This window comes from Euprymna scolopes, chromosome 27 (assembly GCF_053919585.1).
Source record: "Euprymna scolopes isolate OS-2025 chromosome 27, ASM5391958v1, whole genome shotgun sequence".
NCBI lineage: Eukaryota > Metazoa > Mollusca > Cephalopoda > Sepiida > Sepiolidae > Euprymna > Euprymna scolopes.
The window spans coordinates 69,074,305-69,090,474 of record NC_136508.1 but is presented as its reverse complement, the minus strand read 5'-3'; the positions used below and the strand labels follow the sequence as shown (position 1 = coordinate 69,090,474).

At 33.2% G+C, this 16,170-nt stretch overlaps 1 protein-coding gene across 5 annotated transcripts in view; it reads left to right on the top strand.

Annotated features, from left to right (window-relative positions):
• The window catches only part of LOC145248900 (putative thiopurine S-methyltransferase), a 113,257-nt gene extending 99,989 nt beyond the window's left edge, over positions 1-13,268 (top strand). For all 5 annotated transcript variants that reach the window (XM_080110675.1, XM_080110674.1, XM_080110677.1 and 2 more), the window contains 4 exons: positions 1,922-2,007; positions 6,599-6,643; positions 8,117-8,242; positions 12,928-13,268. In XM_080110675.1, the coding sequence (XP_079966801.1) occupies positions 1,922-2,007; positions 6,599-6,643; positions 8,117-8,241 (256 nt within the window). In that variant the 3' untranslated portion in view covers position 8,242; positions 12,928-13,268. The remainder of the gene's footprint in view (positions 1-1,921; positions 2,008-6,598; positions 6,644-8,116; positions 8,243-12,927) is intronic.
• Positions 13,269-16,170: the final 2,902 nt, after the last annotated feature.

The following is a 16,170-nucleotide window of genomic DNA, read 5'->3' as shown; positions in this document are numbered from 1 at the left end:
AATAGATTACTTTATTTATTTATTTATTTTTTTTTTTTTTAATAAATTAAGTTAGACCAATTACCGCCCTTAGACTCGTAAATCAAATAATAAATAAAACCATGACAATTATCTCCCCTTAAAAACTTGCAAAATAAATATTCTCTCTCTATAGATATTAACTGTAGCGTCTTTAAATCAAAATACGCTAACGGAAACAATTTACTGCACGAGCGTCGCCCTTTTAAAATTCATCATTCAATAAAATAAAAAGCTATAGCAAACATCTAAATGACTACTTTAAATACAGTTCCTGATTTCAAAAAAAGAAAAATTAAAAGGTAACTATATCTATATATTTTTAAATCAAATTTATTATGTAAATTCAAAAAAATATATATTTTTTCTACTCATTTCTATCTCTAACCTATACCAATTTTCTTATTAATTTTCTTATAAATTTTAAATCCAAACCTTTTACTTCAATTTTTCAGATTCATCTGCCTTACTTTTAATGCTAGGTTTATTTTTGGTGTCTTTTCAATTCAATAGAAATCCTCCTAAATTTGCTGATGAGGAGACCGTGCTTACCAAAAAAACTATGTCTAATTGTTCTACGTGACTTCATGTATACCACAAATAAAAAGCACGGATTTCCGAAACGATCGTACAGATAATTGACTTTGTTGTTGTTCCTTCTTATGAAACTGATTTTTAATTTAATTAAATTTTGATTTTTAAATTTAAAAAATTTTTTTTTAATTTTTAAATTATAAATCACATTACTTAATATTGAATTAGCTCTAGGACATTTAACTATCGAGCTTATTATATATCTAAATTACAACGAGCATTTCCTGTATTTTAATTAAACTAGTAATTTCACTATTACATTAAAATATACTTAGCTCTTTAGACTATTATTCTAATCTCCTTTAAATTATATATATATATATATATATATATATATATATATATATATATAGCAAAATCTAACATATTTTTATAGCTATATGTCTGTCAGTCAGTTTCCATATTTTCAAACTCTATCATCTCCGAAACTAAAAGTCGCAGAGCGGCGCTAGGGGCCTCAAATGATTGGAATTTTTACGGACCATTCGTTTATGAGTCTTTAGCAGGTTAAAAAAAGTTTTTAAGGGGTTAAAAATGGGTCAAAATTGCAGAAAAATCGTTGTACATTTTGTACATTAATTTTAGTTTATTTTTAATTTTAATTTTTAATCAGTTCATACACGTGTCATGTTGGTATGTCACCAGCTTTGAATGCTACAGTTTCAGTTTCGATTCTAGCTGGTGGCACCTAAATACATTTTTTTTTTTTTTTACTTTTGAAATCACGACTCTATAATAATGGGTATGAAATCTGGACAAATGAAAATATCATTTTTAATTGTATTTTATGACCGGGCAAATCTGCCCCTACCCCAGCTGATATAGTAATAATAATTAGTAATAAATGGTAATATTTACAACTAGGAATAAAATAGGTTTAAGATTCCGAAATTCATACCAGAACTGTCCACAAGGACCCAAGACACAGTGGTTAGAGTACTTGGAAAAATCAATTGTAAAAGCGATATTCTCTTGAAGGTTCAATTCTTAGTATAGGCGACCGAAAAATACAATGGTGAATTACTTAAGACCTCTATCTAGTTATGGTTGCTGGAACAAGAGCATGTGAAGTAAATAAAGGATTCTGTTTGAAATTCCTGATTTCGACAAGATACACCTGAAGAACGTCGGAGGTTACATCAGCCGAAACATTGTGAAAATAACACTCAACATGAGAACAGTAGTCCAATGAATCCAAATAATATGTATTCTGAATTAATTTCTCTCTGGAAGTTTATTCTTACATGCTGCTTCCAATTTCTATCTTTGGCTCAAATATTAATTTTCATCTTTCTTTTTTCAACAACAGATACGCTCAACTAATTAAAAACCTTATGTTTCCTGACTGTCGATATATCGTTGCAGCCATGCAATACGATATAAACCAATGCACAGGTATGGAACTTTTTTTCTTTTTTTTTTTGCACAGGCATCACCACATTATCAAAGCCAAGAGGCCACTCGAGGATAAGGGTTAAAGAGTGTACAGTAGAAATTGGACAATATAGTAACCAATTCGGTAAATTTGTTACCTTATATGGAACGGCTCATCAAGAACTTGTTTACGTTAGACTTGAGACAACCATATTGTAGTCAGCCGGAAAGCAGGAAAACGGAAGACAATTCCACAGGCGTGCAGTTCTAAGAAAGAAACTTTGTTCATGGAATCTACTTTAGGTTTAGGCACAGATAAAGAGTGGGGGGAATTATTGATAGTGTTTTCAGCTAAACGAGTGTTTCTTGTGAATGTTTGGTGAGGGAGGACCGTAGACTGAAGCTCAGTCGAACACTTTCCATGAAACTTTGCATAATTGATGTAATAATTAATTTTTTTACTGGCTTGGTTATTTGATTGTTACAAATTTAGGTTCAATTCCGTTATATATGACATTTTTCATATATATTGACAACCACTTAACAAGGCCCAAAAACCACTCGAGGATAAGGTTACTAAGATTGTCCATTAAATGATAGGATTCAGAGCGATGGATAAGAAAGTAGTGATGGGGCAATTCCAATATTTTTCCTGATTCCGATACAGTTACTGATTCTGATTCTAATTCTTTATAAATCTCCAAATATTTAACTATAAAATTGTTATTTTTTCCTGATTACTGTAAAACACACGTTAAATGTGCATATATTTTCTCAAACGTAAAAACACGCTTGTGGGGAGATTATATATAGATTTTAGTTGTATTGGTAGTTTAAAATCAAGAAATGTTTATTATTTTATTAGTACAAACAACAAGGGAGGATTTTGTTGAAACAAAATCAAATAAAAAGATAATTAAAAGAATTGTATTTGGCATCAGAAAATATGCACACATTTTTCTGCTTTTGATATCAATTCCAATGCCCCCCCCCCCTCAAAAGTTCTGATTCCAGATTTCGATTCCGATTAACCGTCCCAACACTAGTAGAAAGGTTAGAACTTGCTTACTTAAGAGAATATCTTCATAATTTGTGCATTTGTTCTTTTGCAAACTGTCATGCTCCTCATCTTCATTGTTGTTGTTGTTGTTGTTTTTTTGTTTTTTTGTTTGTTTTTTTTCGCCATGTTTTGGCAAACTCATCCTCTAACCTTCTTTAGGTGGGATAGGAATCTTGAGTTTCGTAACTGTATCCACATTAATTACTGGCCTAGCAAGCCAGAGGATTAGTTGGTCAAAATGTGGTAAGACAACAACAACTATGGAAGGCAGTAATTACTGAGGATACAGTTACAAGACTCAGCCTTCCTATCCCGTCATGATTAATCACCTGAAGAAGGCCATAGGATGAGTTGGTCGAAACGTGGTGAAACAAAAAATTACGATGATAAGGATAACAGTTGCAAAAAGGATGAACACGCTAGTTGTTTTTGCCGGCTCGCTATCACTTTTCAAAGCTCGGCATCTAAAATATTTGAAACATTAATTTAAAACAACAAACATTTCATAAGTTTTTTTGTTAACACAAGAGAAAATGATTAGAAGTTAACCATATCCTTTGAAAGCATTATTTCGTAATTTTAAAATGAAAACTTTTGAAAAATCGGTTAATGTTGTAAATTGCAAAAACAACAACTATGAAGATGAGGATAACAGTCCACCAAAAATGAATACTCAAGAAACTGTATTTATAAAGAAATTATCCATGACATATATTTGTTGACATCAGACTCGAAGAAGTCGATGCTGTAGTCAGAAGGTAAGCAGTCCCATGGTAATGCGCTCCACAGATGAGAAGTTCTTGGAAAGAAACTCTGTTCATTGACGTTCCGTTTCATTTTAAGAATACACAGTAAGAAAGAAAAGTTCTTTGTAGTGGTTGTAGCTAGAGGAGTTCTTGCTGTGAATATTTTACACGAGAGAGGTGATCTTGGTGAGAACTTAAAGGAGATGCTTTAGGATTGTAAGACAGACTGGGTTATTAAAAAGTATTAGTAACCTTGCAAAGATTTCATCAAATGTGAAAATTATATAATTCTATTTTATTGAAATTAGGATGCTTGTTAAGAGAGTCGACAGATTGGTTTTTTATTTTAAGATATATCGTTTTTAGCAAAAAAAATAATATTACGAACTTAATTGTTATGTCGAAAATAGTAATATATCCAAAAATTACGAAAATTTATCGAGTAGCAAGCTATTTATAGTTAAAAGTAATTTTTACAGAAAAATAGGTAAAATTGCATTTTTTCTTGGCAGAGAAATTTAATTTTACTTAAATTTCTGGTCCCCTACAAGTATTTTGGCAATTATGTCCGTATACAAACAAAAGACAATAAAATTCCTGTTGTGGACAAGTCATTTCATATGTGCTTACGACATAATATGTACTGTTTTGTTCCGTATAAGTTTCCGAGACAAAGGGGAATAACTCTAACCAATGAAAAAAATAATTTCTTTTCCAAGGGAAATAACTCTGTCCATCACAAATGTATAATTTTGGAATCATGTTCACGCTTACGTAAATTCTAACGTTACTCTGATGAATATTCACTTTTATGAGTAAATTTATTAACATACTAGATTACCCGTGACTCGTTGGGTCAGTATATATTAAAGCTAGCTGTGGAATAGTGAATAAATAATGGGCAGCCGTTTTTTTCCATTACAAGAAAATAAATTCATTTTTGCAACAGTTGCTTTCTGGTAGTGATTAAAAAAATGCCGTCGACGTAAATACCCCTGACAAGCAGCAAAATCCCACCCTGACACAGTAAAGATCCCTAGATATGAGAAAGCCTTCTACTCTAATAGTTCCTTCCCCAGAATTCCTCGACTTTGGAATTCCCTTCTAGGTTCCTGCTTCTCCAACTGTACTGCTGACATGCAGAAGTCCAAATCTAATGTGAACAGACATCTTGCTGCTCAACTCCTTGCATAGTATCCCTGCAACTTACATCCCTGATAGACTACATCAAAGTGGCACTGTGCCTTGTTTGGGGTGAAACGAAATTAAAAAAAAAATTTTTTCAACGGATTGTCTCACCACAACGACTAATGAACATGTTGGAAAATATTTCTAATCACACACACACATGCACACACACATGGATGCGCGCACACACACACAAACACGAACACCATACACACAGACACACCCACTCACACACACATGCATGCACATACATACACACACACAAACACGCGCGTGCACGCGCACACACACACACACACACACACACACACACACACACATACTCTTATGTTTATCAAAGCATAGCATAGCAAATGTATGAATGTTTTTCTATTGTTTATAATAAATGTTCTGTTTTATATATACGTAATTCAGTCCTGTCTTATTTTAATGTTCGGAGTTGAGGAGACGCATATTTATCCTTCATTCATTTTTGTTATGTAATTTATTTACTGATTATATGTATTAATTATTATAGGTGGGGTTTTCTATAGTGTAAAAGAGTTAATCTGTGTAGCAATTCTCCAAGTGCATTATTCTCTCATTCATTGCAGCATAATTATGCTTTTGACTTCAAACAAGCAAAAATAGTTTAATTTATCTCTAATAAACCATGACAGAGACTTCTTGAATCAGTGCTTATCGCGAATATAAACACAATTAAACAACGTGGAGTATAATGTATCGCCATTATTAAATAAATTCCTATTAAAAGAACATAATTTAATTTTAAACATAATTTAATTCTCTCACACCATAGAAAACACCTCTTATATTAATTAACACAGATAATCAGTCAATAAATTACATAACAAAAATACACTCACTTCATTTCAGTTACGCATCCATATTTGAATTTTAACGGACATATTTGTTACAAAAAGGATATAGAGTACATCATATCTTTCTTTAAATATATATAAGGCTGTATGACGTTAAAAAAAATCTTACTTTTATTCACAGCGCTACGTCTTTTGCGAATTTCCAATTTCCAGTTCTGAGATAGAACAATGTCATACATTTCATTACATAAATATATATATATATATATATATATATATATATATATATATATATATATATATATATATATATATATATATATATACACTCACACACACAATGAATCATCACGAATATAAACACAATTAAACAACGTAGAGTATAATATATTTCATTTCAGTTACGCATCCATATTTGAATTCTAACAGACAGATTTGTTGTAAAAAGAATATGAATTGCATCATATCTTGTTAAATATATTAACGGCTATATGAAGTTATAAAAAAAATCTTACTCCCTTTCACAACGCTATGCCTTCCCGTTTTTTTGAATTTCCAACGACTTTTTCTGTTTCTGAAATGGAACAGGGTCATACATTTCATTACATCAAAAATATATTTTCAAATATTTTCACTGGTGTTTTGCTTTCTTAATTTCATTCATCCAGAGGAAATCTTGAAATAAAGACAAAACGTTGATGAACACATAACTTGGTTTGTTCCTTTTTTTTTTCTCTATATATATTTATCGCTACAAACATTTATTCACCAAATTGTGTATCTCATTAATTTTACAGGTCCTCCTTACAGCATGACAGAAAATGATATTAAAAATTTATATCGTAAGTAAAACATATTTGTTCATACATATAATAATCGGTGAAAATTTTATATTGATTTGATAATTATCTGACTTCTGGTAGATTTTTAAAGAGATGCTCCATTAAAACAAACCGTACATCCCACCTCCATTTTGTCCGTTTTAACTTAAAAATACTATGCAGAAAAAAGCTTTTTGGTCCCCCAACAAAAGGAACGTGGACCTGTAAATTCACCCTTGTCTGTTCGTCCGTTCGTCCGTCTGCACTTTTCTCAATAACTGCACCTTAGAATTTTTTAAAATTTTGCACAAACATTAAACATGATATAAGTAAAAAAAGTAACAGAACGGATTTTCCGTTAAACCTCCAGTTGCCTCACCCCACCCTACTCCATAGGGGTGCCTTTCAGGTTAAAATGGCTAAAATTGACGCTTTTGTGCTTATTAAAAAAAATTGATGCCTTGTATTTTTATAAAACTTTCTGAAAAGTTGTAACTAACTGATTTCTATATAATTTTGTTTGTCTATACTTTGCAATAACTCTTGGGTGTGCCCCAGGGGCTCTTTTAGGGCTAATAAAAACACTCTATTTTGGGACTATTTTACCATATTTGTCCAAAATTTCTGTGTATGTCTACTTAGCAGTTTTGCATGGTGCTGAACTCAAAATTAAATATATTAAGCCTTGGGGACTTTTGAGGCTAAATGTACGTGTGGGGGGGATCCAAATGATAGACTTAAGTCATTTCTTTTTTTGCATGGTGCAGAACTCAAATTTACATATGGTAAGGCCTAAAACTGCACTGTTTGTTCATTTTCACCAGGATTTGACATCCCCTGAGGACTTTTGGGACTAAATGGGGGGGACAAATGCTGAACTTAGCAATTTTTTTATGCCTCGTTCACTGTGCACTCACGGGTTCATGCATACTTCACTTGTTAAATTTAGTAAGCAACTGATATAAATTATTGTACAGTAAAAATAATTAAATTAAGGCAAAAATCATTTTTCTCATTTTGAATATTTAATCAAGTAAAAATGCCATTTTTTTTACTTGAATACTAAATTTAAAAAACGTTTTTTTTCATATTATTTTCAAGTTCAATTCGGTTTTCACAATATTTTTGTTTATTAAATTATTATGTAATTTGCGAGAATAGCTCCTTAAATTTAGTAATCAGGTAAAAATGGTTGTTGTTTTAATTAAATTATTTTTACTGTGCAATAATTTATATTAGTTCAAAATATGTTAGACATTTAAAAAAAACAAAAAAAAAACATTGTTATTGACTTGGTAGAAAAAAAAAGTCCACTGATGCCGGCCTGCTACTACGAATTCAGAATAGAGAGTGAGCAAGAAAAAGCGAAAGTATGATCAGGGAGACATCTGCTATAGGAGAACCAAAGATCGAATATACAATTGATGTATCAAAGGAATTTTTGTTATTGATGTTAATTTTTATTATTTTTGTTTTTATTCATTTATTTTCAAGCGAATTGCACCATTGAGGAATTTGATCAACATGACCGATCTTACTTGTTCAAGCACCGTGGTCTTAATAACATGATGGAAATAATGTATTTACTGCAACCAAAAACAAATTCGGAAACTATTTAATGTAAGCTATATTTCCTGATAATTTGAGCAAGAATCTGTTGGGTTTAGAAATCATAGAAAAGAAGAGTTTTGATATTTACATGAATACATCTCTCTCTCTCTCTCTCTCTCTCTCTCTCTCTCTCTCTCTCTCTCTCTCTCTCTCTCATAGGTGGTTCAATCAAAATGACATTTATTTATATTACTGCTTTCATCTACACTAAAATCAACAGTCTAGGTAATTTCTGAAATGGCTTTTTCTCTGTTTATTGTAGTATGATGCTGGTCCTGTGCAGTTCTAGGAGTTCCATCCTCCCAGGTTTTGCCTTCTATCTTTGAGAAGGGGTTAGATTATACTGAGACGCTCCTACCGGGAAATGCCAATGGGACTGTCAACCAATTTTTACCTTGCTTTCCCTTATCTTTTATCTCCTATCAATCATAATGATAACATATCAAACATTTTTTTTAAACTACATCTGGTTAAAAAAAATAGATCACACGCAATTAACCATACTGAAACCAGCAACCTCTTAGTTTCGTAAGTGTTACATTTCTAAGAACTTACAATTGGTTGATGGATTTAATTAAAAATTTAACTATAATAAATTAAAAATTATACCCTCCTAGGATTCCCTGATAATTAAATTATCTTTATAATTTGTCTAAATTACTTCCATCTAGATCTTAAAAAATTCGAAACTTTAGAGTGCAGAGCTCCCCCTTTTTTCCTGCCAAAACATGGCGACTTTAATACCTGACGAAGGTGGGAGGTCGCATTAACAGATAACACTCAAGATGAGAACAACTGTTGGAGTAATCTTCTAGTTTAAATGAAATTAAATCTCTCTGCCCCAAACAAAATAATAAAAAAAGGAATAAAATAAAATAACACCTTCTTCTCGTTTAAAATGCACTGCATTTATTTAATAACAAGATGAACAAGCAAAGGTCCGATCAGTAAAAGAAAACATTATGATTAGAATGTTAGATGAAAGTCCATCGTTGAATTAATAAGATTAGAAGGTGAAAGTCTTGTGTGAAAATAATGTCCTTATTTCAAGTTTTGTGTTTTAACTGGCAAAGTTCGCCTTATTCAAAAGTCCCATTAGGAAAGTAATCCGTTGTTATTAATTCTTATAGAAAATGTATGGAACGGGTGCGTGTGTGCATAAGTATGCTTTTTTGAGTGGCCACGTGGCGTGTGTAATTATGGTTTTGACAGCTTTGAAAACGACGATGAGATGAAAATGAGAGGCATGTTCTCATGTCACGTCGGAGCGAGAAGAGAAGAAGAAAGAAGGGAAAAAGGAGGGAAAAAGAATGTTTGATGCGTTTAAATACTTTTTGGACCGGCTCCAAATCAAGATTGCTACTGCTGATATTTTGGCTTTTGGAAAAGCATTAGAAAGACAATCTTCAAAATTTTCTTATTGGTCGGTTGTGTCACATGATACTGTCTTCAACTACATCCGCCAAAAATATGTGTATTTTACTTTTGTTGTTGTGAGAAAATCATGTGGATGTATTTGAAATTATGTCGTTGCTGGAAGAACTTATTTTTGTGCAAAATGCGCGGAGAAATTGAAATGAATAAATGTTCGTTTATTTGCACGCAAGCATGTGTGTGTGTGTGTGTGTGTGTGTGTGTGTGTGTGTGTGTGTGTGTGTGTGTGTCTGTGTGTGTGTGTCTGTGTGTGTGTGAGTGACAGCACAATTTAAACTAGCAGGGGCCGTGGAGATTCCATGGTAGTTAAAATTTTTAAAAACAAATTATAAATAAAAATGAATAAAAAATAAAATAAAACAAAAAACAATTTTTTAGCAAATTTTTTTTAACCATTTAAAGCTAAAAATAATTGATTTCAAAATTTAGATTTTGTTTTCAATGAAAATTCAACACACAACTCATTGCTGTGGTTTTTTCTGAATAATTTTTTATATCTATATATATAAAAGCGAAAATGTGTGTGTGTGTGTGTGTGTGTGTGTGTGTGTGTGTGTGTGTGTGTGTGTGTGTGTGTGTGTGTGTGTGTATGTATGTGTGTGTTCGCTTTTTGTGTATGTCTGCAAAAGGCTTTTTTCGCCGTGATTCTTGGTCAGCTCACTCCTTCTTAAAACTTTTTATATCGCGTCTAAATCATGATAACTACGACTTAACAATGGGGGTCGGTTGTGTGTATTTCATTTGCCCGACTTTTACCAGCTCGCCGCGTCTTCGAAAAGCGAATGATCTGGTTTGCAGCGCAAAAGTAGGTCAGACATCACACCACTTCCTCGCACCTGTTTATTTCGCTTTATAAACCTTCACATAACGCCCTTATCAGTTCCTCTCCTTTCATGGCCAAGATGGTTAGGTGTCTGGCTTTTTTTCCCTTTCGTTTCCACCTTCGCGTCAAGGCTTCGGGGTTCAACCCTACCTTCCTACTAAAACTTTTTTTTCTTTTAACGTTTTTTTTTAACACACACACCTCCAAACACCCGGGCAACACCGGGTACATCCCCCCCACCCCATCCCCGCTAGTAAATTATAAAGGAACAGATGTCAATTCACTTGCACGTTTTTTTTTTTAATTTTAAAGAGAAACTATAATTTAAAAAATTACAGTCTCCATTAAACATTACTTTTCTTTTAATTATAAAATAAAAAAGCCAATTTTAAACTGTAAAGAGACAGCCATGTTTGTGCTTTTTTTTTTTTTTTTTTTTACACAGTGATCACCACTTATCAAGGCCCGGAAGCCACTCAGGGATAAGGGTTATTGCAAGTACATTACGTTAGTGTGGAGATTTGATGAAGTGTTTAATTAAGGGCGGTTCATTAGGAATTTGTTAACATTGGACTTGAAGACATCCAAGTTGTAGTCCGGAGGGAAGCAGGCAGACGGAACAGAGTTCCACAGGTGTGCAGTTCTAAGAAAGAAGCTTTGTTCATGGAATCCGCGTTTTGATTTAGGCACAGATATAGAGTGGGGGAAATTTTTCACAGTGGATTCAGCTAGATGGGTGTTTTTCGTGAAAGATTGGCGAGGGGGGACCAGAGATTGGAGTTCAGACGAGCACCTGCCATGGAAATAACCATAGAACAAGGATAGGCTCGCAACGTCTCTTCTGTGGGAGAGAGGTTGCAGGGTAGAGAAAAGGTCATCCCCCACTAAGCCACGAAATCTATTTTGTACTCTGTCAAGGCAGGATAGGCTGTTTTTAGCAGCTCTTGCCCAGATATGGCAACAGTATTCCATCCTTGCTTTTTTAATATTATTTTTGGAGAGGAAATGGTTTTAATGATTTTTAACTGAAAAAGAGCAACTATAAAGGGAGGTAATTCGTTTCTCATTAATTAATGTTTGCAATGATGATGCTTTTTATTTATTAATTAATGTTTATGATGATGCTTTTTATTCATTAATTAATGTGTGTGATGATTTTTTTTTTGTGACACCGGATGTATGGACAAGTAAATTAATATTAAAAAATTAATACAAACATTCATACATCTGTAGCAAAACAAAAAGAAAAGGTCTAACGAGACGCAAAGCAAATTTCACAACACAGGTTGTATCAAAGTCTAACGATACACAGAGCACTATTCACTGTACGCAGGTCTGAACACTTCACTTCAACTCTTCCCAGCAACCTGCTTTTATTGTGTCCGGTATGCCTCATTAGTAGAGGTGTCATGTGACCATGTGAGAACTGTGCGAGATCGAGAGCTTTAAAAGATCATGGACACCATCTTGTATTTTTTTGATTTTTTTTTTGTTCTCAGTCTGCAGGATAGAGAGACATAAAGACGTTTCTGGGGTGAGTGTTGATTATTTATTTATGGTTTGTACAGCCACACAAGGCACAAACATGTGGCCACTTGCTTCTTTGGTGAATATTACAACATCATATAAAAAATTCAGAACTGTGATAAGCTATTTTTCCTGATAAATAAATCTGATAATGTGAGCAAGAGTTTATTTGGCCTCAAAGATGAAACCATAGAAAGCATGACATTTAGTATGAAAATGATTTGATACTTTATGGGGCTCGAAGAAATACTCTTACCCTCTCTCTCTCTCTCTCTCTCTCTCTCTCTCTCTCTCTCTCTCTCTCTCTCTCTCCTTCTCCCCTCTCTCTTTGATACTTTGTTAATAAGTATTCCTACTAATGTATAGGGTGAAACAATAAAATCGTCGTACTAAAAGAGACGACATGACTCCATGTAATGAATCGCTTTCTATTCAGCAAACCATTCTTAACAAAATGAAAGGGTGAATTTCACAATGATATAGCATATTGAAAGTCATTTTCGGTTTTAAAAAAATGTTTCTTGATTTAGCGAATTTCATATTTTCACTGAAACTTGTTAGCCTTCTGACAGCTAATTGAATAATCCCTTCGGCATCTTTTGGTTGCTTACCTTTGCTTACCTTTTAGAGATGCCAACCCAAAGCTGTCGGAGTTTCGCTCCTAAGTTCGATAAGTATCAGTTTTGTAAATACTGTAAACGTATAGCTTCCATTACATTCTTTTGGCGCTTTTGTATAAGAAGTCATTCATATAAGGAAGATAATTCCATTTTACTAAGAGATTCTTTTTTTTTTTTTTTGGCTTTGTTTTGTTTTTGTTTATATTTTATTTATTTATTTTTTATTTATTTATTTTATTTATTTATTTATTTTATTTATTTATTTATTTATTTATTTATTTTTTTTGCAGAAGAGAATTTTGGATGCTGAAATCAACGCACGTTCCATGAATTGTACTTTTTTATTAAAGAAAACTGTTGAAACACGTTTTCTTTTTGTTAACATTTTAAAGACTACATTTTTTGTTATTAATCATATAAATTTGATTACATTAAAAAGAAAACTCTGAAAACTTCTGAAAACTGTACTAGTACTGAAATTTCCCCGATGTTGTTTGCATCAAGCAAGTTAGTTTTGTGGTATTGAACAAGTTTACAATCCAATCACTGGCAACTTCCTGTCTGCATCTGCTCGCAAGTTGCAGTAGTCATGAAGAAAATAAAGATTTGGAGGGGAGGGGGTAATATCGTTTTCTTTTGTTTTTTGTTTTTTTGTTTTGTTTTGTTTTGTTTTTTTGCTTTTTGTTTGTTTTTTTTTGTTTTTTGGCGAATCATTTTTTTTTTTTTTTACATGAGAGTCACCACTTATCAAGGTCCGAAGGCCACTCAGGGATAAGGGTTATTGCGTGTACAGTAATCAGTGAGATAGTATTGTAGTAATGATTAGTATTGGGGGTTTTGATAGAGTGTATTACTTAAGGGGGCGGTTTGTCAGGAGTTTGTTTATGTTGGACTTGAAGACGTCCAAGTTGTAGTCAGGTGGGAAACAGGCAAGCGGCAGAAAGTTCCACTGGCGTGCAGTTCTAAGAAAGAAGCTTTGATCATGGAATCTACATTTGGATTTAGGCACAGATAAAGAGTGGGGAAAATTATTGACAGTAGTTTCAGGCTGACGGGTGTTTCTCGTGAAAGATTGGCGAGAGGGGGGGGGGGTTGGAGCTCAGACGAGCACTTGCCATGGAAGTAACGATAAAACAAAGACAGGCTCGCAACGTCTCTTCTGTGGGAGAGAGGTTGTAGGGAAGAGAAAAGGGCATCTCCCACTAAACCACGAAGTCTATTTTGTCCTCTGTCAAGGCAGGATAGGCTGTTTTTAGCAGCTCCTGCCCAGATGTGGCAGCAGTACTCCATCCTTGGACGTACTTGGCTTTTATACAGATAGAGAATTGCATCAGTAGTGAAATATCTTCTGGAGCGGTAGAAGGATCCCACCATTTTCCCAGCGTCCGTGGCAACAGATTTGATGTACGTGTTCCATTTCAGATCAGGAGTAAAGGTCAAACCCAGAAGCTTGTCAAAACATGGAGCCTCCCCAAGACGAGAGCCAGCCATTTCAATTGATGCCAGATGGGGATCAGAGCGTTGATGATGTAAAGATAGAAGCTTGGTTTTGGATGCATTAAAAGTAACCAGCCACCTCTTCCCCCATTGTACCATGTGCTCAAGATCAGAAGAGATAGAATTAGAGAGAACTTTGTCATTTACGGCCTTTGATGTGTTGCCGTAGATGGTCGTGTCATCAGCTTAGATGTCAACGAATGATTTAAGTATGTGTTTTGGGAGATTATTGATGTAGATCAGGAAGAGTTGGGCCCAGGATGGACCCCTTGGGGACTCCAGCATTAATACTGTGGGCCTCTGATTTCTGTCCATCAACCACTATTATGAACCTATCAGAGAGAAATGATTTAATGATTGAGAAAACATTTCCAGTAATACCATAGCTGGAAATCTTGTGAAGTAGGCCCTTATGCCATACCTTATCGAAGGCCTTCGATATGTCAAGAGCAATTGCCCTGGAAAGGAAACCTTTGTCAAGAGATTCAGTAACCCTATGTGATATAACCGTTAGCACATCTGCTGTAGATCTTGCAGAGCGGAAACCATATTGCATGTCACTAAGAAGGTTGTTTCTGTTGAGGTGGTTGACTACTTCTTTATTTAATATGGATTCCAACAACTTACTCATGACACACAGGAGACTTATTGGTTTGTACTGAGAGGGAGGTGACTTTTCACCTGAATTCTTAAATACAGGGTATACTGATGAGGTTTTTCAAGGTGTTGGAAAGCACTTGTTTGTTTGGGGGGTTTTTTCGTTGTTTTTTTTTGGGGGGGGGGGTTATTGGCATAAAAATAATCAAACTAATTTGACTGTATTTCAGAATAGTTTTTTTTTTTAATAAAATATTTTATAACAAAAATATAGGTGCAAGTATAGAGTTTATGATGCAGGTACCCATCACGTAACAAAAATGCCATATTCCAGAAATCACATGGATTGATCTAGTAGTATTTCTGTTTTAATTAAGAAAATAAAATTTTATGAGAAAGTGAGAAGGTTGTGTCTTGATTCGCCATATTTAATAAATTAAAAGAAATAACTCAATCTGAACTACTGAGATCAAAATCAGCCTTTGTATGGCTATGGTTTACAATTGAAATTGCTATAAATCAGGAAAAAAAATGAGTTTCTATTTATAAAAAAATACATGCTCAATTTTCTTTATGTGACGTGTCTTACAACTTTTTCTGTATTACTTTTTTTCAATTAGGTTGAACTTTGAACTTACACCAAAAGATATTGAAAAAAAAAATGTCTTTACTTTTTTTTTTTCTGAATGGTTTTATTTTGACTGAATTATATATTTTCCTAGATCGCTATTTTATAATTTGTCACCGCGCAAAGGGAGACAACTCTTGTTTACTAAGAGATTCATTCTTTCTTAATTAAAAAGTAAATGTTATGGTAAGGTTATTAAGGAATTAGTCTTTAATCTTAAAAAATACCAAGAATGAAACTCTTTAATAAAACAAGGATGAAACTCTTAAAGCTGCGGCGACTGTTTTTTAATTGTAACAAAGCCTAAAATATTAATAACACCAACATCTAGTTTTTAACGTTACAAAAAACGAAAATGCGACAATAGTTGTAGAGGTAGGTGTGTCAGAAATTTCGTGAAGAATATTGAATAATTCCACCCCCTGTCTTTCCAAGCTTATAACTCCTCGAAAAATGTAATTCAAGCCCTAATTTTTTTTTTTTCAATTAAAGGAGCAAGGACCAAGGTTTCATTAAAAAAACAAAAAAAAAAACAAACAACGTGTTTTTTTTTTAAAAAAAAAAGGTTTTAAACTTCGGACTTTATAGGCAAATTTCTAAAAAAACACTACTTTTTTTTAAAATTTGGATATATTATTAATCTTTTATCTTCAATTTGTGATATATAAAACTTTGGTGAGTAAATTCATTATTTACTTTTTAATAGACATTTCAAAATGGGAGGCGTGAATTAATTCGAGCCCCTGTCTTTCCAAGCTTATAATTACTCGAAAAATGTAATTCAAACCCTAATTTTTGTTTTCAATTAAAG